The following is a 22737-nucleotide window of genomic DNA, read 5'->3' as shown; positions in this document are numbered from 1 at the left end:
CTGATCTGTGTGATAAAAATAATTGTAATAATTATATAATATATATCATTATTACAATATTTATTTTGTAAATATAAACTAATTCCACAAGTTAATTTTAATTTGTCATAAAGTTACAAACATTGATATAATTCATATACAATTAATAACATTTGAATAATGAATAATTATATTTGAGAAAGAATTTAAATGGAGATAGCTTGACTTTATTTGAATTTTCTCATTCTGATTACATGCATGCTTTTTACACTAAATATAAATTTGAAAATAAATACCAGTTTTTAATGTAGATTGATTTAAATGAAAAATTAATTTTGTGGATGTGAGCAAATTTTTGGAAAATTGGAAGAAAATAAATTTGAAATGGTTGTTACAGGAAGTTGAGTTTGTTTAGCTTGTAGTAAAACTTTTGAAGTAATGTTGACAAGATCTTAAGAAGATTTATTTATCTGAAGAAAAGTTTCAACCAGAGCTCATCAAATTCTTACTGCAGAAATAGTTTGATTTTATTTCTTCCTTAGGCTATTCATGAAATTAAACTAGTTTCTTCACTTAAATAAAGACAAATACATTAATATAAAACAAAATTAAAGAATTAGTAAATAGAAATTGATTTTTAACAATTATTCTTAAGAAATTATAAGTAAGTTATAAGTTTTTCTTTAGTAAAGTATTATAATTTTCTCTCTTTTCATAACATTTTTTGAAAAATGTATTTCCTAATAATCTTTTCATTAATCTTTTAATGTATTTGCAATAATTACAAAATTTAACAAAATTACAGGAAAATTTTACAAATTATTTTAATTACACAAGTAATGTTAATATAATTTTTTTTTGTGCTTTTAATAATTAAATAAATTCATTAAGAATTCTTTAAATAAACTAATGAGATATATTTTGATTTAAATTTAATATTAAAAATTGTATACATTCTTTATCACGAAGTTCAATATTTTGAAACTCTTTTTGTTTATTGCGTTCTATCTTTGTTTTTTTTTTTTTATCTGAATTTAGAATCTTGATATTGATATAGGAAGCATTGGAATAATGGTGATGGCATGAAAATGCTGATTATAAAAAAGAAGGCATGCTGAGAATGAGTTTACAAGGATTTAAAAGATATTTAAGGTGTTCCTTGATTAAATTTTCGATTAATTAATTTAATTATTAGTCGAGAATACTTGCTTATCTTCATTTGCTTTTGTTACATATTCCTAAAAACATTCCTAAATTTATGATTTCTTTTTGATTCACAAAAATTATTAGTAGAACACACATCACATGGCACATCATTTAAATAATCTAATTACAATCAATTCTTTTTAAAGAAGAAAAATTCATATTTAGTTATCGATTAAATATCAATCCTTTTGTATTATTATCCTCAATTAAAATCAAACATTTAATTACATCAATCACCAATTACCAACTTATTTCTTTTTATTTTTAAAATAATATTATTTGTATCCAATTATTAAATATCCTTCTTTTTACAATCTCTTTTAGAATATACATATTTACATACCTTTAATTAATTTAATTCTGATTACCCTTAATTAAAATGATTCTATTTTAATAATTATTTTAATTTTTATTAGTAAAAAAAAAAAAAATAATAGAATAAAAATATCACGTTAAAATATAATTTTCCTTTTTCAAAATATTGTTAACCACCCTTGTTAATTATTAAACATTTCTTCTTATTCTAGAATATGTGTTTGTGTAATATAATTAAGAAAAAACGTAAGTGAAAGAAAGATTCACGTTTAATTACCTCAATTACTAAGAGCCAACCCCCTCGTTTTTGAAACGTGACACGTTACCACTGCTCGATTCCAACAATTTCAACACTACCACATCCTGTCTCTCTATTTATTTCCCCTTCCATCATCTCATTTCCACCCCCATTTCTTCTGTTCTCCGTTTACTCCACACCCCTTCTCCCCTCCTTTTTTAACCTTCCATGTGTTGCAACACCCCCGCAACCACATCCCACGTGAATCTACACCCTTGAAATCTTTACAACTCTTTTTTATATTATTCAGTTTGAAAGTTAACAACAATTTGAAAATGATGTTAAAATCGATTTTGAAAATTATGTGATTTTGGAAAGGGACATTAGACAAATGGAGGATTGTTTTTAAATGTTGTGAAATAAAATGTAATAAACGAATTGTTATACACATTGAAAAATTTAGTAAATTAAAAATTGATCCAGCAGAATCAATTTAGATCGAAGTAGTGAGGCAATACATAATAGATTCTCACTTATATAATCTCACTTTAACTGATCAACATGAGAATTGATTAATGTATTAATTATTATTTTATCATCATAATAATCTAAATTTAGATTCTATATACATATATATAAATAGAAAATGTTACATTTTATTTCATTTTATTTAATACAAACTATAAATATAAAGTCGAATTAATTGACCATTCGTTTATCCAGTCAGAGATTCCATAGGGGATAAGTTAATAAAAGAGAATCTACTGTATATTATTATATTAACTGTTTAGTATTATAGCATTATATTTTCATATACAGGAATCATCTTCGTAACACTGTACTGTAATGATATATCTATTATAATTTCTAAGAAGTTAGCTTTATGATCTCGAAATGGGGCAAATTATACGTTATTTAACACGGAATTTACGTTACATTATTTTCCATCATCGTACAACATTTGTACGTTCAATTATCTTTTTTCTTCTTTTTTTAATTCAACTCCTTATTCTCCAATTCACCCATAACTATAAAACTTTCTCGTACTAATCATAATTTTTAATCAGCTCGGCTAAAAATCAATATTTATAATCCACTCCTTCAATCCTTCCTCCAATCTCATCTTCAATTCTTCCAATCTGATCCCAAAATAAATTCCACTTTAATTTAAAATAATCCTTCGATTCCTTTATTAATTCGAAATCAATTCCAAAGTGTTCACTTCAATTTTCCATCTAATTGCAACAATTCATCAAAACTCATCTTCCAAATCAATTCCAAAATTATTGCACAAATTCCATCCTCGTCTATGAAAATCTTTCCAAACGCATCATCATTTCAATTCTTGAAAAAAAGGGAAAAAAGCAGGATCGCAACCATCAGCCAGCCTGATCACTATTCACCTGACTAATTGCACCTGACTTCTGTCTGAAACGGAGCAATTAAGTTTTCCAACCTGAAAGGAATCGCGGTTGATCTTTACGCGGAGCCTTTATAATGGGGTAACGGGCACAATGGCGGCGGAACGAGGGGCGAAATGAAGTTGCAAAGGCTCGTCCAACCTTCCATTAATCGGCCACGTTGTTCGTTATTAAGCCGTCGAGTTACTCTTTCCTGGACGGATCGCAAACACTTTATTCCTTATTCGAAAGAGAGAAATTCCCCTCTCCAGAAGCCGGAAAATCGAGTGAAATTAATGTTAATTGGCCTCAAGGCGAATATTGAGGATAAAATAAGTGAAAAGAAAGAATTGTTGCTCGTCCAAATTTATTCGAGAATCGTTCGATCAGCTTCACTTCCGAAGAAATGAAACTTGAAAAGGGGGTTTTAGGATGAGGTCGGTATGAGCCTTCTGGCAACACGCCGTCTGAATCAAACAAGCTTCGATAATTTCGGTTTCATTAGGTGACTACTCTCTCTCTCTCTCTCTCTCTCTCTTCTCCCTCTGTTTAAAGGCCACCAGTATTACGTGTTGGATTCCGTGTCGAGTGAGTTCACGGTGTATAGTTCACATCGTGTATAGCCGTTGGGTTACGACGATTCGAACGTCAATACTTTGTGTATACCAGCCTGCTAAGAAAATTTATTTCCACGCGTGGGAAAATAATTTCAATTACTTCGAATCGATGTTACATATTTTTCAAGTGAAGAAAAAAAAGATTAAAATTCGTTGTTGTATTTTGTATTTTTAAATAATTCGTTTGAAATAATGATTTATGGATTAAATTAATCGTTCGATAAATTTATTCCTCCCATATTTTTGCCCGAGTTTCATCCGTACTTCTACACACCTCTGGCATTCTCATCTTATTTCTCCAATCGGTACATTCAAATATTTGACTCCCGAGAGGATTCCCTGTCGCAAGGGAAGAAAAGATGAAGTGTCCCTTCAAGATTCTCGAGTGGTCGAAAAGATTCTCGTCGTTTGTGTTCGAGGCCAGGGGAGACGGGCCTCGACGATCTTCCAGCGAGGAATAATTCAAGTGTAAACGATTAAAGGCAAGCAAGCACCTGGGACAAAAGGCAGTATGAGTACACGTATGCTTCTTCTGCAATTTTAAAAATGCTATTTCCCCCGGAATGGAAGAGAAGGGGGGTGAAAATTCGGTTGAAAAGGGGGATGGAACGTGCGCAGGTTGAGTTTTTTGCAAGGAACAATTGAAATTATTATTAAGAAAGCTTGGTCTTTTAGATTCAATTTCTCGATTTCACACGATTGTAAATGAATATATATACCTGCCATTTAATGCTTCATCTTTTTGTGAGAAAATTTAATTAAAGAAGATATATTGATTTAATTAATTAAGATAATTAAAATATATCAGTTTTCTGTTGAAGAAAAAAATTTTGGGCAATCGGAGGGGTCCCTTCTCGTTTCGATTACGTACCGGCCGATCTTAAAACGTTCGTTTCCACGTGGACGATAATATTGACGTAAATCAAGGTGGTAATTTCGAGCCTGTACATTGCTCTCGCATACACTATGCACGGCTTAAGTGCAGTGAACAAGGCCAACCACTTAACAAGGTATTATTAACTGTGCAACGTCTGCGTGGAAGTTACAATGCAAGGATATTACAAGGATGCCGCAACGAAGATTTTACTCCTTACTTCCCTCAATGATGGCGTCTCTTTCATTTCGAGAAGACTCGGGAATTTAGTTACGAGAGAGAAAAATTATCGAATCGATATTTTTTGTTTTTTTTTTTTTATAACAATTCGAATAAAAATGTTATTTATTGTGGAAGATTTTTCTGTTATCAAGAGGAATATATCCGATGACAAATAATATAAATAAAGGATTGAATTTAAAAGAACGAATAAATGAAAAAAATTTAAACCAATTGTAAAAAAAAAAAAGAGAAATGATTAATTTTTGTTGAAAAACTTGTAAATAACACGTATCGTTTCAATAACCCATACAATTAACATTGTATCATACATTGTGAAAGAACGAAACAATGATCTGCCAAAAATTCCAAGTTTTATTCAATCGATATTTATTATACGGAACAAAAAACGCGTTTCAATAAACTGAATTAATATTTCGAAAACAATAGTCTGAAACAACGATAAAAAAAAAATTCGTATTCCAAAAATATTCATATACAGATTAATTTGTAATTGATAAAGCGTGGGTTGTAATATACTCAAATACTCGCTGCGAAACGTTTCGTTGTTTTACACTCTCTTTTTACTCCTCGTTTAAAAAAATCTAATTTAATTAGTTTCTAAATAAGGTAACAACTATGACTTTTTTTATTTCTTTTTTAATTATTTTTAAATTTTCAACATTTCTATAAGGGAGACAAAGGGAAACATTAATTTTTCTACTTTTTTAAATTAATTATTAAATTTTTTCATATATAGAATCTTATATATATATATATATAATAATTTTATTTAAATTATCTCGAAATTTTAAACATTTTTGTGCAGACATATGACATACTCATTAATTCACAATTCTGATTTTTTTCATTTATATAAAATCCTGTGAATTCAATTCAAAGGAATTTTTCTTTATTGCCTTTAAATTTCTTTAAATTTTCCTATAAACCTCTGTAGAATTTTTTCTATATTTACTATTTAATGTAATATAATCATTATACCGATAAAAGATTAAAAATTTGAAGATCAAATTTATGGAGGATTTCTCAATCATTTGTTTGCATCCAATATCGAAATTAATATCTTAAGACGCAGCACAACATGCGCGGCGCCAACCTTCCGGATATATTTGGTATCTAACATAAGAGTGAGACTCTTTGTCAAAATCGACAGAAACCGTTTGATACCATTTCTACGTGCCATCAACTTTATTGATCCACAAAGCTAATTTAAAGATTGGCGCCGAAATTTCTGATATTTTGTATCTTTATGGAAGATCATATCATACAACATCATCGGCTATTCTCGTTCTCCAATTTTCAGAATGCTTCTCGGAATCTATTCGAATGTTAGCAATGTGTTCTGTACGTTAGAATTTTTATCTTTCATTTGTATATCTTTTTTTGTGAAAATTATTATCATATCTATATTTTATTTGTAAATAAAATCAAGTATTAAATTTTTCAAATATAACGAATATAAACATTAACCTCTTTAGGAATACTATCTAAGACATTAAAGGTACTGTTAAAATACTTTCAAACCAATGATTGTTAAACGAAGTGAAATATTCGTAATATCTAATTTTTTTCTTTCTACTTGGAATAATTTTAATTAAAAAAAAATTAATAAACGTACATGAACGTGTCAGTATCTCTGAAGAGGTTAAGTAACACAATTTCGTTCAAATATTTCACAAATTCTCTTTTTCCTCATTCTATTATTTCCACAATTTCCATTCCATTATAAAATTTCAATTGTAAGAAAAGTTTACGAAGAAAAAAATCTTAACGAAGAAACGAGCCAAAAATCTTCGACGAGTAAAACTTCTTGCGCACAGGAAGAATGAATGGCGCGCAAACGACAATTTGTGGATTGGATTCCGGGTGCGTTTTCAACGTGGCCGCGGCATGATGCAATTCAATTAACCCAATTGACTCGAGATAGCCGGTACGTGGTCCTAACACGGAACGTCCCTCGAATGTCAATATTTGTCAATGGCCAAACGGCAATAGGCGTCCAGTGATTGCGTGCACGCGTTTCTCATACGTGTGCCGCCATAATTACGCGTTCACGCGCCATCTGGTGAAAGCGATCCTCACTAACGAATGATGGTCACAATCCTGCTAACAGGTATCCCCTCGTTCCTGTGTAACGTCAGTCTTTTTCAATGATTGATTGGATTCATTTTGATCCAATCATTGATTGGATGCGAATTTAGTTTTTCAGCGTGGAACGAAGGAATTGTTTGAGATAAAGATGGAACAGAAACGTCTGCTTAATTTGTTTAAAGCGAGTGAAAGAAAAAAATGGATGTGTTACAATGTAAATGATTAGGTTAGGATTCTGTAGGTATAGATTTGGTATATAGGTTTATTTAAAGAGAGTGAAAGATGTACGAAATGAAAGAAAAAGGATGTTCAAATATTATTATACATAAAGAAGGGATTAGTTAAGGATTTGAGACAGATTTATACATTTTTTTAAAAGAAAAGCAAAATTTAATTTGTACAATTTGCTTGAAGTTCATACACAAAGTATAGAAGATTAAATTTAAATTAGATTCGGAGTGGATTTTTTTTATTTGTTTGAAATTAGTAAAAAAAATAATGGAGAGAAAAAAGAAGAGAATGTCTTTTAAACTATAGGAAATTATTCTGATTAAATTTTAGATTTGAAGTAAATTTATGTGATTCGTTTGAAGAACATGGAAATGGAGAATATATTTCATTATCACAGATTTATAATATTATAGTATATTATATATACTTAACAAACGAATAATGAATTTTAATAATCCTTTAGTGGGCTAAAAATGTCTTTTTTAAAAATTGTAATGACAAAATGATAAAATTCACATCCCAAAAATTCGTCAAACTTATTCCTCCAATTTTCTAATTAATCCAAATCGATGAAAAATAAAAAAAAAAAAAAAAAAAACAAAATTATCATCCCATCGACTATTTCGAGAAAAGAACATCTTCGATCAATTTAATCAACCGTTAATTTAATTAATTTCCACTCGTTGGCCGATTACATTAATTAAATTTAATGGAAGCCTCACGAGTCTGATGATGGTTGAAGAATAAATTGAATATCGCGAGAGAAACGGAAGCTTCCAACCGAGGATTCAGATGAAACGAAAAGAAATGGATGTCGGTGGATAGAAAATTACGCGTTAGTCGGTTCCGCGAGTTCTTCGCCGAGGAATGAGGAAAAGAAAGGAGGCGAAGAATGAGAAATGAAGTTACCGGAACGAACTTTCGAGCCACAATTCAGTCTGTTGCTTCGCAGATGGCGCGAGAAGGTGATGACTTCTGGCTTGCTAGGCCTTCACAATAAAGAAACGCATGGTTCTGGAATATTTTTTATGAATTCAATTTTATTTTACTTTATTTATTTATTTAAGGATTTATAAACATTTTGAAATTTCCTTTTTTTGGAAATAAATATTTTAACGCGAGGGATTATTATTAATAATTGTTTAATTCGTTAAGTTTAAATTTGATATAAATCAACTTTTAAGAATTAAAAAAAAGGAAATTCGTAGAAATATCTCTATTCTCGTTTGTGAAAATTTATAAATTAGAATGCTAAAATGTTATTAAAATGTTTCGTAAATTATTGGTGAAAGATTAACTCTGATTTTAATAAAAATAGTTTTCCTTTGAAAAAATTTAAAAAGAAAGGAAACTCGTCTAAATTCGGATAAAATGCTTCTCTATTGCTTTTAAATTTCCAGAATTTCGAGAGGACAGTTGAAAACTGTTTCAAAAAATTGAACGTTTCAACAATTTTGAATGAAAATCACCTTTGCTAAATGAAAAAAAGAAAGCAAAAAAACCAAATTACAATCACGATTTATTGATAAACGATTCAAATATTTAAATTCATTTCAACGAACGACATCATCTCAAAATAGATAATAGATCTGTCTTTTTCATCAGAAAAAGAATTAAATTGCAAAAGGAACAATAACATATTCGAAGATTATTACTAAAAAGATACTTCATTTGGCAGAATCCTTCATCGAATCTAAAAAAAAAAAAAAAAAAAAAAAATGTATCAAGCATATTCGCGTAGACAGAGACATTTTCAGTTCTCCATTCATCCTGTTTCATCCACGCTTCGTCCAACGTCGTATTCGATGCGACGTGTAAAAATAAAATGAAGAGAAGAGAAAGGGAGAGAAAAAAGAAAGAAAAAACCAGATTTCCACTGGAGCCCTGGAAATTCTCCCTTGTGTCGATGGTCGTGCGTTTCCTATTTAATTAACGAAAAAAAAAAAAAAAAAAAAAAAAAACGCCGCCTCCTTTTCTCCCGATTCGTCACACGTGTCCACGTTAGAGCACGCGACAAACGCAATCCGCAGCGGTCTCGATATTGACTTTAATAAGCCTCGTTGACATTCAGTGGTCGTGTTCACCTCTCTGTCTCGTGGACCACGCGTCGTGAGGGGAGAGAGAGAGGGATCGTGCGCAGGATAGTTTAATTAGCCGAGACGACGATTCTTTGATTGGCTGTGAGAATCGTTCGTTGGAGAGGGGATTCTGTTTTTTTTTTTTTTTTTTTTTTTATAGATTGTGCTCAAATTGATGGCAGGTGGAATATTTATTGGAAATGGATCCGGTTGTTAGCTGTAATAATATTTGCATGGTCGATTCTTTTTCTTCCTTTTTGATCCAAGTTTTGTGTGAAGATCTCTTAGTTTATAGAGATCTTGTTTTTAATTTTGAACTTTTCCTTTGCGAGTCTTGATCGGATTAAGGATCTCAAGATTTTTATTGTTTTATTACAAACATTCTCAAAGGATGTTTACATATACTGGGACTTATAAATCTTAGAAATTATTGTAAGGAACATTCTATTTTGATGAAAATATTCCAGTTTGAAAAAAGAATTTTTCCATCTCTCTTCTTTTATTTATAAACACCTCATAGATATCCACAATATTCTAAACCTTACCTCCCTAACTCCATCTACCTTAATCTATTCCAATCCAAACATTCCATGTTCCATCCAACAATAATTTTCTCATCTCTAATAATATTCCCAGATTTTAAGGCTCCATAATATACACATTTATAACCTCCTAACTCTTCCATTATTATCTATTATTATAATATATCTTAACTCATCTCCAAACTATCACACTCTTCAATAACAATATTCCTTGCACAATGAACCACCACATACCTATAAATGTATAATCACAATTATACATTTTCCAAATAATTTCCTCTAATGATTTCTCACATAATCTACGAATCTCTCCATTGATTACCAGATCACCAATCTTGAATCCGAGTTACAGCGTTGTCGATTTTTCCCGCCATTATGCCAGCTCGCTGGATAACGAAGCGTAATGGCGGCTCGATCTGATTAAACCGTGGACCAAGGCTTTGCTAATCCGGGAAAATTTGTTCGCTCGTCACGAGTCGATGAAAATCCACGTCGGTATGGATAATAGAATCTATAGAGGGATCTATAGAGATCTTGCTGAATTTTTGAAGCTTTCTTTTCGAGTGTCGGGAGATTTTTAGGTTAGGAATAATAATGAACTGACCAGTCAATTACGCCTTTCTTCCAGGAATTGAATCTTTCAGTGAACGATTAATGGTAGACAGGCGGAGCTGGACTAACCGGAAGTAATAAGCACGGATCATCGGTCAAAAGTGAATCGAAACGAATTTTATTTGGTTTGACGTGCTAGTTTGTTGGGACAATTCTCTCTCTCTCTCCTCTTTTTCTCTCGATGATTCGAGGCGTTCTGGGCTGGAAAATTGGAAAATTTTTGACAGAGGTTTTTTTCTTTATTCTTTTTGAAAGAGATCGAATTTCCTGGACAAACTTTTTTTGGCTGAAACTGGAAGTCACGAGGTTGATGAGATTAAAAGTTCGGGGAGATTTTAGCTAATAGTTGCAAATTGAAAGAGATTAAAGGAAGAGAAGTGGTTTGGCATGGAGGATTAAATGGTGATAATGGGATTTGGATATTTTGTGTTAGAGTGGATGAGAGTTGCGTTCCCTGCCGTGGTTAAAAGGACCAATTTGACGTTCCCCTTTGACCCAGTGTAATTTCTCGATCCACTTCCTTCGACTGGATTAAGTACATTAATTATTCGATTTAATTGTAATAATTTTTAAAAGACAGAAATTTTTGAATTTAATCTTCTTCTCTTTGAATTATTCTCGTCACCTTGGTTGACTATCAAACCGGTCACGATTAAATATTAAACTTGAATTATACTTTCCATGCATATTTAATTCACACGATTTAGCTGGAAAAAAAAATCCAAAAATTCGTTAAAAATTTTTTAATCGATGTCCTTAAAATCTGGCAACGTGTCAACAAGAAGAGATAAATAAATGCACGATAATCTTTTATTGCCAAGAAACACGAAAATTCGAGGCGAGCAAGCAAGTATATGGAAGTATCTCTCCTCCTCCTCCTCCTCCTCCTGAAGTTCGATCCACTCAGGTCTGGAGTGGGACTCGGAGAAGGTGGAATTTTTGAGAGGCGATGTCTTTCGCGCGATCCTGAAACGGAACAATGGACTCCTCGACGTGCCGTCTCCACCGTTCGACCCGTTGGCCCCTTTTGTACCGAAAACAATGGATACCCTGAAAGAAGACTCTTCCAACCCTCCTCCCCCCCCTTCTTCAACGTGTATCCTGACTCGCGTGAAAATCCTCCTCCGTTCGAGATCGTATCGCGTAATTCGATTCTAAGTCGAACAACCGAAAACCGCGGATTCCGCGCAAAACTTCGTTCCAACCTGAGCTAGATAAAATTATCCTAATTTTTCTTTCTTATTTTCTTCATCTAACTCAACTTTATTCAATATTATATAACGTAATATATCAATTGTTTCTCAATTCTTTCAATAATTAACCACACGATCGATACATTTAATTTTTCCTCTCATAATAATTATTAAGCGAAAAGATTTTTTCTTTTATGCGTAATCAATCAATTAATAATCGCAATCGAATCTTAAAAGCAAGGATAAATATCGTATAATGAATGAATTCGTTTATGACGTATAAACTCGAACGACACTCGCTCTCAGTCGAGTTGATCTTACAAACCGCGAGTTTGTAATCACAGGATATTGGCGGACACGCAAAGAGAGAAACAGGGAGAGGGTAAACGTTTCCAGGCGTACGATCAAATGGCGTAATTCGTCGGAAATAACGCGAGGCAACGGCCGAATTCTCGCCCTCTTGTTTGTCGTCCCTCTATTCCTCCCCTCGTTTTGTCATTAGGCTAATTATCGGCGAATGAATCGTGCGGGGGTGGATCTCTCGATCCAGACGGATCTGTTGATGAACGATCGAAATTGAGATAATGAGATGGAAATTGGAAATCTCTCTCTTTTTCTTTTTCTTTCCTTCCACGTTTTCCTTCCTCGCGTCCACCGAATTGAATCGAATCAGCTTCTGCCTTTCCTCGACTTCGAATTTTAAGATTGATCGGTGGGGTAAATTATACAATTATAGATCATTACTGATCATTCCAAAGCTATATTTGAGTAAAATATGATTAACAATTTCAAAAGTAAATAATCATTCGATTTCTTCTTTCATTCAACTAAATACGTATTCCTGCACAACGGTTTTTCTGCTAATCAAAGAAAACTTCGAAACTTAGTGGAAGCTTAGCTGGGATATACTGGATATAGGAAAGAGCAATAATTCATACTATCGTCCCACTTTCCACGATCTCGGGGATAATTCCACGGGGAGGATCGAAGTCTAAGGCCTAAGCGTCCTGATCCCGATTACATCCGGAAGTTGTCGCCATTTGCGAAACTTTTCGAGTGGATCACGCGAGTGTATCTCGGGACTTTTTTTCATGCGGGGTTAATGCGTCCCAGAGGTGAGAGGATCGTGAAGAGAAAATGTTTATTCTCGCCGGATTCTCTGTGGAAACTAAACTCGGCCGATTATCATCGTTCTTTTCGATCTTTTTTCGGAAAGTTTGCGAGTTTCCTCTTTTTATTGCTTGGATCAACAACGCGTTTGGATTTTATTTTATTGTTGCACACATCTCATCGTTTTGGCACGTCTTGAATTTTTGCGTTTCGTTAAAGATTTCTCTTCGAATTTTATGCTCTACTCTAGCTTTCTACGATTTTATATATAAATAATGCATCTTTTGTTTTCAAAAGAAGTTTTGTCGCTTGATCTTGGGAACAATACTCGATTCGATATGAACAGAGGAGGATCGTAAATTATCGTGTTAGGTATGCGTCGACGAGCGAATCGTTATCGTTATCGATGACGTAGGAAAGAGAGGGACAGAGAAAGAAGTGGGTAAGAAGTGAGGAAGACGGAGAAAGGGAGGATCGAGAGACTGGAACAAATCGCTGGGAGATCCCTTTTCGGATTATCAGTGGCTGGCCTGGATTCGTCTGAACACGTACGAACCGTTTCCACTGGCTCCCTCGTCCATTGTTTCGACTCGTCGACCCGTAATAACCCGTGTTTTTCTAACACCGGCCCCTAAAACCCTGCAACCGATTCACCCTTAGAGATTTCGCTTTATTCGATCGAGTGAAATTCTCTTCACGATTTCACGTTGATGGATTTTTTTTTTTTTTTTTTTAATTTCTTTCGATCGTTTAATTCAATTGTCGCGTTTACTTACTATTTTCTTCTTTTAAAATTGTGATTATTTCTTATTATGATACGATAGAATAATTACACTGTACGAGATTCTGTACGATGTAAAATATTTTTTTAATTTTGTTTTTTGGAATTTAGTTTAAAGTATTAAATATAGAAGTTTTGTGGGTGATTTGATTATGAAGATTTATACTTGCATTCTGGAATACGATAATTTCGTGACGGAATGTTCGCGCATCGAAAATTCTACTCGCCTGCCTTACTTTCAATTAACACTTCATCCACCAACTATCCAATCGCCCTAATTTAACGCAGAGCACGTGATGACCATCGATGATACGGTACAAATTAATAGATTACCTTCGTTTTACATAATACGCGGGAATGTTCGGTTCCCCAGCGACCATTACGCAAGGATTAAGTGATACGAGTCGGCCATTGATCAGACAGCGAGTCATTTCTGATGAAATCGCAGTTGCATTACGGAATGAAGGATGGAGGAAGAGGCAGGATGGAGAGAGAAGGATATACAGTTCATTAAACGAGCCATTTTCTGTTTTTTTTTTTTTTTTTTTTTTTCTTTCGCAAACACAACCAATCTTGCGTAGAATGCATCTCTCTGCATTCGGGTTGCTCGTTCTACCAGCTGCAGATTTCACGTGGCAGCAGCAACCCCTAGGCTTTCTTTCGTATTTCAGAACTAAATCTCGGCCATTCATCATCAATCGTGAAGAGATGGCGAGAGAGAGAGAGAGAGAGAGAGAGATACAAAGAGAGAAGCGCGCATCGTGCGTTCCATGCGTGTTTTTATCTTGTGCAAGTTGGAAGGATGTTGGAAACGAGGATACATTTCCCTGGGTACCGGCACAAATTCAAGAAAAATGGAGAAAGAGAGAAGAAATTGTACGTTTTTGATTATATATACATGAAACACTGAGGGAAGAGGTTTTACAAATCCCTAAAACACTCTCCTCCTTCTCTTCCCCCAGGGATCGATTTCTCCGTAGAAGGTTCTTTAAATTCGTTTGCATGTTATATTTGAAATCGCTCAACATCGTGTTGAACTAGCGGATTAAAAATCTTGAAGGAAAATTGATGAAGAGGATCATGATTCGAAGAATTTTTTTAAAACGTTTTAAAGATCAAAGAAGAAATTGTCTTTTCTCATAGAATTCAAAGATACAAATAGAGAGAAGATGATATTTATAAATTTGAAAGTTTTCCTATCCTGAAAATTTATTTCTAATGAAATATTTGCGAAGAGATACAAATAAATAAAGGAAATATAAGATTAATTGTTCAAGAATGATTTTAATCACAAGTTATAAATTAAGAGTGTAATTTCTATTTAGAAAAATTCCAGATTGATTTTTCGAAGATCTTTTTTTCCCATGGTGATTTTTAATTTTAAAGAAAGTATTTTTAACGATATATGGAAGACACTGATAGAAAATAATGTATAGAATGCGAGGAAAAAATCGAAGAAAATAAATTTCAATAATCTGGGGGATTCGATCGTGGGACCAACTCGATCAAAAGCGAACATTTTTCCCATTTAGCCACGAGAACAACAGCAAATACTTTCTTTTTCTTCATATATAATGATCACGGAATATTAATCAATTTTTAGATATTATTTAATTAATTTATATTAAAACTTTTGGAACTATTTTGAAATTCCTTATTGGATTATACCTTTAAAGTTATTTTTTATTGTATTATTTCTGATTAATCTTTTTATTCGGATCTCGTTATTTTATTTTATTCTTTTTATCAAAAAAGTGAAAAACTTTCCATCCTCGATTCTTGTTTAGCCACGATCACCGACAAATGCATGAATTGTAGAAAGGACTTACCGAGGAAGGCTTTCATTAAAATCGGCTTCCTGGTCAGGATAATCCAGCGACGATCGGGCAAGAAGACTGTCGGCATTAAATTTTTTCTGTGGCCAGAAATCTGAAAAAAAAAAAAAGGAAAAAAGGTTAAAAGATCCGATTAAATTCGACTCTTTTTATCGATTCAAATGCCGTTCTTCGTTTGAAGGATCCTCGGCTAAAGTCGTTCAACTTTAATTACCACAATTTCGATTTCCCGTAAATTTCATTATAATCCTCAAGCACCAACCTATATTCATAATTGTATCGTAATTGGATTAAACCAGTTTCAAGTATTTCTCATTTACATACTTCGTTTCGTTTCATTTTCTGATATTTTTTAACCTATCTCTATCTCATCAAATTTGTAATTTCACCCTCGTTCATTATTCCATTCCATTCCAAACTCTATACATTTTACAAACTAATTGGCACGCTAAACGGTTTTCAGAGAGTTTTCTAAAAATTATCTCGGAATCATTATTTATTAGAAAACTTTGTGATACACAATTTGTAACGCAAAAATAAATTAATAACAAAATAACCAATCGTCAGAAGGTGATCTAATTTAAAAAAGAAGAAAACAATTAATATATAATATAAATATATATAATATATAAATTTCGCGAGGAATTCTCGGGGCAATTTCAACGAAGGAAGAAAATAAAAATAAAAATGGAACGGCTTAGAGAAAACGAAGTTAATTAAATCTGCCAACCTCCTCGATCTTCGATCATCAACCGCGATAAAACGGCCGCCATTGCAACCACTACCACTCCTCCTGCTCGTTCGTGACTCTCTCCTGGCCCCCGAAGTCATCGCGGAACAATGATTTTCTATTCTGGTTAGCCACTTCGACCGAGTCGAAGGACGGTGGAGTGCTACTTCCGTAGGCAGTTTCTTAAAGAGGGAAACTAATTGGTTATAAAATGGCCTCCCACGGAGCGGCCTTGCAAAGTCGCGTGTTAAGCATCCTCGATTCGCCAACCCCTTCTCTCGCACGATATCCCCTGTGCAAGAAGGGGTGGCGTGTCGAAGAACGGTTTAAAGTGCGGCCAGATCCGCCATTTTAACAGATTAAATTTTTTACGCAACTTCAGGCAGAATCCCTCTTAAGTGATATATTCATCTTACGAGACGAAGACGAAAGACGTAGTTTGAAAGGTATTTAGGTGAGCTAGTGATTGTTTTTCAAATTAACTAATTGTGTGATTTCTATATCAGAGAAAATGAAAGTTTAAAAATGACGAAGATTAGGATTCCGAGGTTTATCTGTTTACTGCTCGAGTCTATTCAACGATGAAATTGGATTAAAGAAAAGGGAGTCGGCCAATTGTCTTCCCGTTCTTTTTATTCTTCTTCGTGGAATTAAAACTGCTTCGATTTATGCACGGATGGGAAAATTGTTTGGAAAGTTTCGGTTTCGTATCCCCTGTTTAACTTGGTAACGAGAATATAACCTTTTCTTGGAACAAATTAACTTTAATCCGTAATCAGAAGTATATTTGGTTTTTCATTTTCTGTAATGTAACGAAATCTTTGCAAATACTATATATATATATATAATGTACGAATTGTTATAAATTATCGTCTAAGTCATCTGCAAACATGACAAAGTTATTTTACTATCTTTACAATATTTTATCACAATTTTCATTGATTCAAATAAAAATATTTTATATCTGAATAATTCGTGTTTCCGTCCTCTTTAAAATAAAAACACGATATTCGAAATAACGAGGAAATAAAAATTCTGATCAACTCGTATCGAGACTCGAAAATGAGAGAAGGTAAAAATCGAAGTGAAAGAGACTTCAGGACTTTTGGTCCGCCATCTTGCCCCCAAGATCCTCGATCTCGACTCTGTGAGACAATCGGTATCGACAACACGTAAAATATTTATCGAACGTCATCGGGCGAACGACAAACAAGGAAAACGGAAATTGGAGAGGAAATAGACGGAGTCGGTTTGAGAGGCGAGGTGGATCAAAAGACACGTTCTGTAAACTCTTTCCTCTGGAACGCCGTGCCGACGTTCTTGTAAATTAGAGACGGTCGACCAAACGATAGTTCCACTCACCGTGGAATTTTCAATCATTTTTCCCGCGCTCTGATCACGTTCACGCGTGTACATAGTACATCTAATGCCATAAAAGAGAATTATGTATATGTATGAATTATGGAGATCAAGTCTTTTTTACCCCTGTGAATGGAGTGGGCTAAAATGGGATATCGAGATATTTTTCAAAAAAAAAAAAATCAAAAGAGAATTACGTTGAATTATGGAGATCGAGTTTATTCGAGTGGGAATAAAATTTCTATTTTTAACGGAAGATAAAGAAATAAAAATTCTTGGAGGGAATATTTGTATTAATAATATATTATTCGTTAATGTTGGTTTTTAAATATTATTTATATTTTTTAATGTATTTTCAAAATACGTTTACATATTGTTTTGCATAAAGACGTGTATTTAAATTTGTTTAATTAAAATTAATATCAATAAAATTATATCGAAGAAGATGGATTAAATTTAATATTACGAATTCAAGTATCAAATACAGCTACATAGATGATTCTAATATAACGATATCACTATTAATTAAGGATTTTGTGATTAATAGATGCAATAGGCAATTTCAAAAGCAATTTTAGCTAACTAACTTGTGCATCTGTCTTGTGCAATTTCGATCGAATAATAATTAACAATTGAAAAAGAACATTTTTTTTTTTTCAATTATATACAATTTTATTTTCACCAATAAAACGAATCAACAATGATAATAATCATTCAATAATTATTATCATACCTATTTTCTGATTAAATTTTTTAACTACAGTAAAACAATCATCTGATCTGATTTATCCGATCAAGTATCAATCCCTAATTAATATAATTATTCCAAGGTACTGGAAACAATCTCACCAGTTCAGAAACTGCATTCGGTTCCTCCAAATTTCATCAATTTACTTAATCCCCCTTCCTCGAGTTCTCCAGTTGACCAAAATTTAATTCAAAGGAAACTGATGGCAAGGTAAGCTATGAAAGAAGCAAAAAGAAACAAGCTATTAAGAAGAAAATAACGAGACGAATTATACTATCAACAATTTGTCAATCTGTTCTGAATTTTCGATTCTTCTCTCGTTCTCAATCATTTAAAAAGAAAAATTTAAAAAGAAGATCAAGAAATGTATCAGACACATACAAAATATTTAACATTCAATAATATATCTAGAATCATCAACTCTCCAAAGAAGAGACATCTATCACACAAGCGCCATAAAAGTCAAACACCAACAACTTCGACGAAAATTCAAGAGAGAAAGAAAAAATCGATTCTAATTTCATTCGTCACACATTACAGCCAAATGTCACGGTCTCAATGAGAATCGTAGGCGGGACTTGATGACTCGTCGAAAGAAAAATATATTTCACACCTTCTGCCAACATTTTCCCCCCTAATTTATTAACTTCGCCCCCAAAAGGTCGCTGCACGTGTACAGGCGTGGGAGAGGATTCCTCCCCCTTGCTCCATTGGGATGTGCTGCTCCGGAAGAGATCTTAAGAGATGGGGTTAAGTAGAATCGTTTTGGAGGTTATGGCACGAATTATTCGACCATGGAATCATTGGTTGAATCGTGGGATTGTTTGCGGATAGGTGATTTTTGGAATTTGGAATTTTGGGGGTGAGAGAGATTTTGGTCGATGGATATGATTATTTGTGGACAAATTGTAGAAGCCTTTGAAATTTGGAACTTTAGGATAACTTGGTCCATTGATTTTTGATAGATTCTGATGTGGAAACTTTGGAATTTTAAAGATGGAGGATTCGGTGAATTAGATTAGAATTGTAGATAAATTGTCGAATTTTTGGAGGTTGAAATTTTGTACGAGATAGATGTTAGTGATGTGATTAATTAGGATAGAAAGTTTTTTAATAAATAAGGATGTGGGTGTGTGCACGAAGCATGGAATTGTAGGTAAATTATTGAAACTTTGAAACTTTAAACGTTAGAGATGAATAATGTGAGCTTTGGTTCGTTATAGGAAGATTTTCGACAGATCCTCTTGATCCTCAGAATGAAATAATGTAGATTAATTATTAAAACTTTGAAATTTGGAATTTTGGGAATAGATATTTAATCGATTAAACGTTGTGGAATTTTAAAGATTATTATAAGAATATTATATTTTTGTTTGATTGAAAAGATTTTCAAATTTTTAAAATGGCATTATATGTGGACAGTGAGATTTGAAATAAATTATTGATATTCAGAATTTTAATTTATTATGACATTAATTTAATTAGAATGAAAAGATTATTATGCGGACAGATGATTTGTAATTTTGAAAATAATTATTATAAGATGTTTCTATTATATTCAAAGTAGAATTATTCTTTTTCTTGATGCAAATTTAAATTATAGAATTGCATATAAATTATTGAAATTTAAAAATTCCGAATTTTACGGATGATCATTTTATTTTATTATTTAATTAGCCATTTTTAAATTTGAAAATTTAGAGATGATTATCACTTGTTTAATAAAGGATAAAATGACTTTTCAATATCGATAAATTACTTAGCCATAAAAAAAAAATGACGAATCAAAAATATTATAGTTTCCTCGTTATTTGCTATCGTGTATCGGATGTACTAATATACCATAAACCCTCATATACAGTAATATGTTTGCAGATATTATATTACAATGTTTACTTACAATTATAATTGGAATATAACTCCATGAGATTGTTTGAGGATAAACTATTTGGAAATTTGGAACATTGGGGGTGATTATAATTGGGTTTGGCCAATTAGGATAGATAAATAATATAGACATTGCTACGATTGAATGAATATTATTTATCAACCCATGATCTAAATAAAAAGAAATAAACAATACTTATAATTTATCAAAATTATTAAAATTCGTTCAAAAATCCTTTTTATACGAGATACAAAAATTCATTAATTACAAATATAATTATAAATAATTGATAATAATCATCACACACATTTATATACGTGCAAATTTATCTCCAATTTTAAAAACTAGCCATTCGTTAAAGTTAACTAAAAATCTTAAGAGTTCTTAAAAAAATATAAGAATTCCACGACAATTCCTGTTAAACGAGGGGAAATAAATTCTGAGATAACGTCTGGTACGCAATTTTTCGTAATTTTTACGCGTATTCACGGTCAAACGCCGCCTCCAGCATTATTCACACTGACTTTGTTATAATATACACACGAAGACATTAGAATTTATTTGCATACCGCGGAAACAGCTTTCCCGATATGAAATTACCAGCGGATGTGTTTCTACTTCGTGTTCTACAAATAAGCTCGTGTCTCGCCCGGAAATGTCATGGTTCACGTTGACCCAACACCCTTTCGAACAGATGCAAGCTTTCCCCTCTTCTTTTTCTCCTCGCTTGGAAAAAAAAAAAAAAAAAAAAGAAGGGGCGAAACAAAAATTTCGCAACTTTTCTGGGCACAGATATTAATTTGCGAATGGAAATTATCAAAAATTGTTCACTAACTAACTTTTCTATGAAAAATGATTCATAGATGATGAATAATAAGTATTAACTGGCAAATAAATAATTATTAATAAGTAACAACATGCAGTCTTTTCTTGTGGAGAGGATAAATATATAAAGATGTTATATTTTATATATATAATTTGTGAATTAATTTTGGACACATTGTGTATCACGTTATTCTTTTCCACCTTTTTCTTCCCAGTACCCATTTTGATTCTTATTTTCTTCCTGTTTGACAATTTATTATATCGTTCTTCTTAGCTTCTCTGTGTTTGCACTTTCTTCTCCATCTTCTTTTTTTTTTTTTTGTTTTCATTTGTTTTTCACTGGTTTTTCCTCTACCATTTTATCCACCGGTTGATGTTGGTCGCTCGCTTTTTTTGCAAGGTCCCTTGTTAGTTTAATTTTCTCGAGGCCGGTTTTAACTTTCTCGCTCCTACTCTGTTCTCTCTTTTTTTTGTTCTTTATCTTTCTAATTTTATTCCTTCAGCGAACTTAATTTTTAACATTTCAATCAAATTATAAAGTATTGTAGCATTTTATGCATTTTCAGAATTATTTTTTAAACACCCTGTATAATTATGCTTCATATTACAAGTATTTGCATACACATCCACCTTCCAATATTTCTTCATCTATATTCTATATTCCATCACTTCACAATATGAAATAAAATTTTCACGAATGCAATGAAACAATAATAATACAGACTATCTTTTTATTTTTTATTTTTTTTTAAAATCTTATCACTCAAAAGACTTAAATAGACGATGATTCAAGATTACACGAATGAGCAACGATCCACATTACGACAATAAGCAAAATACGGACATCGAGAAAACACTATAACTCGTTGATGATCGTATTTTATTGCCGTCACATTCGTCTTCTGGATACTTTGTTTTCTTTCCAGACCTGACAACACGTGTTCCGGATATTGAGAATTCATGGCGGCCCATAGTGTCCCGAAAGAAGAATATTACTCCTGAAATTTCCCTCGCGATACAATTTGAAACGAATTTCTGTCGAATTCGAGCGAAATACACGAAAATTGATTTCGAATAGATTGAACGTCAATATTTTCCTGTTCCTTTTCGCCAAGTTTTAATTTTTCAACTTTCGTCTAATTGTCAAATTTTCAAATAAACTTTACTAAATTTTAAGCTTTGAAATTTCTTAATTCTCAAATTTCCACGCAATCAAGGTTTTACTAATTTCTAAATATTCAAGTTTTCAATTCCTACGATTACAAGTTTTTTAATTGTTGAAAACTTTTGAATATCCGTAATTCCAAAGTTTTTTAAATTTCCAAATTGTTCAATTTCCAATGTTTCAAATTTTCAATTTCCAACATTCCAATTTTTGTTAATTTTTAATTCTCTGTTTTAATAAATAATCGAAATTTCAATTTTCTAAATTTTCAACTTTCCACACCCGAAATCATCTACATTTCAAATTTTCCATTCCGTCCATCCTCGATCAAACCCTATCAAAATTTCCTCAGAATCTAAAACTAAATTTATATCAAATAGCCAAAGCTTCATATTTCCGAATTTTCAACCCTCCACCAAAATCATCATCTCAAATTTTCAAAATTTCCTATTTCGAAATTTCTCTTGCAAATCAATCCCAAAAACTATGTTTCTAAATTCGATTTATCGGAAGGAAAATCCATTTATTAACCAAATTTCCAAAAACCTCTCAATCATCCTCGACATCCATATCTCATGTGAAAATTTCGAATCGATCAAGAATACTACTTCGTTCCCATCGTTCGAACGGTCATTTCCACTCATCTCCCTGTCCTCCCCTTCCCCCGTTTCAACCAATCC

The 22737-nt window shown here is 32.3% G+C and overlaps 1 protein-coding gene across 1 annotated transcript in view; it reads right to left on the bottom strand.

The window, feature by feature from the left end:
• The window catches only part of LOC116414802 (uncharacterized), a 121442-nt gene that overhangs the window by 22317 nt on the left and 76388 nt on the right, over positions 1-22737 (bottom strand). Inside the window, exon 3 of the mRNA XM_031918026.2 lies at positions 15337-15436. Within this exon, the coding sequence (XP_031773886.2) occupies positions 15337-15436 (100 nt within the window). The remainder of the gene's footprint in view (positions 1-15336; positions 15437-22737) is intronic.

This window comes from Apis florea, unplaced genomic scaffold (assembly GCF_048593485.1).
Source record: "Apis florea isolate Af1SG1 unplaced genomic scaffold, ASM4859348v1 contig_2272_pilon, whole genome shotgun sequence".
NCBI lineage: Eukaryota > Metazoa > Arthropoda > Insecta > Hymenoptera > Apidae > Apis > Apis florea.
This window is presented reverse-complemented; position numbering and strand designations above follow the sequence as displayed.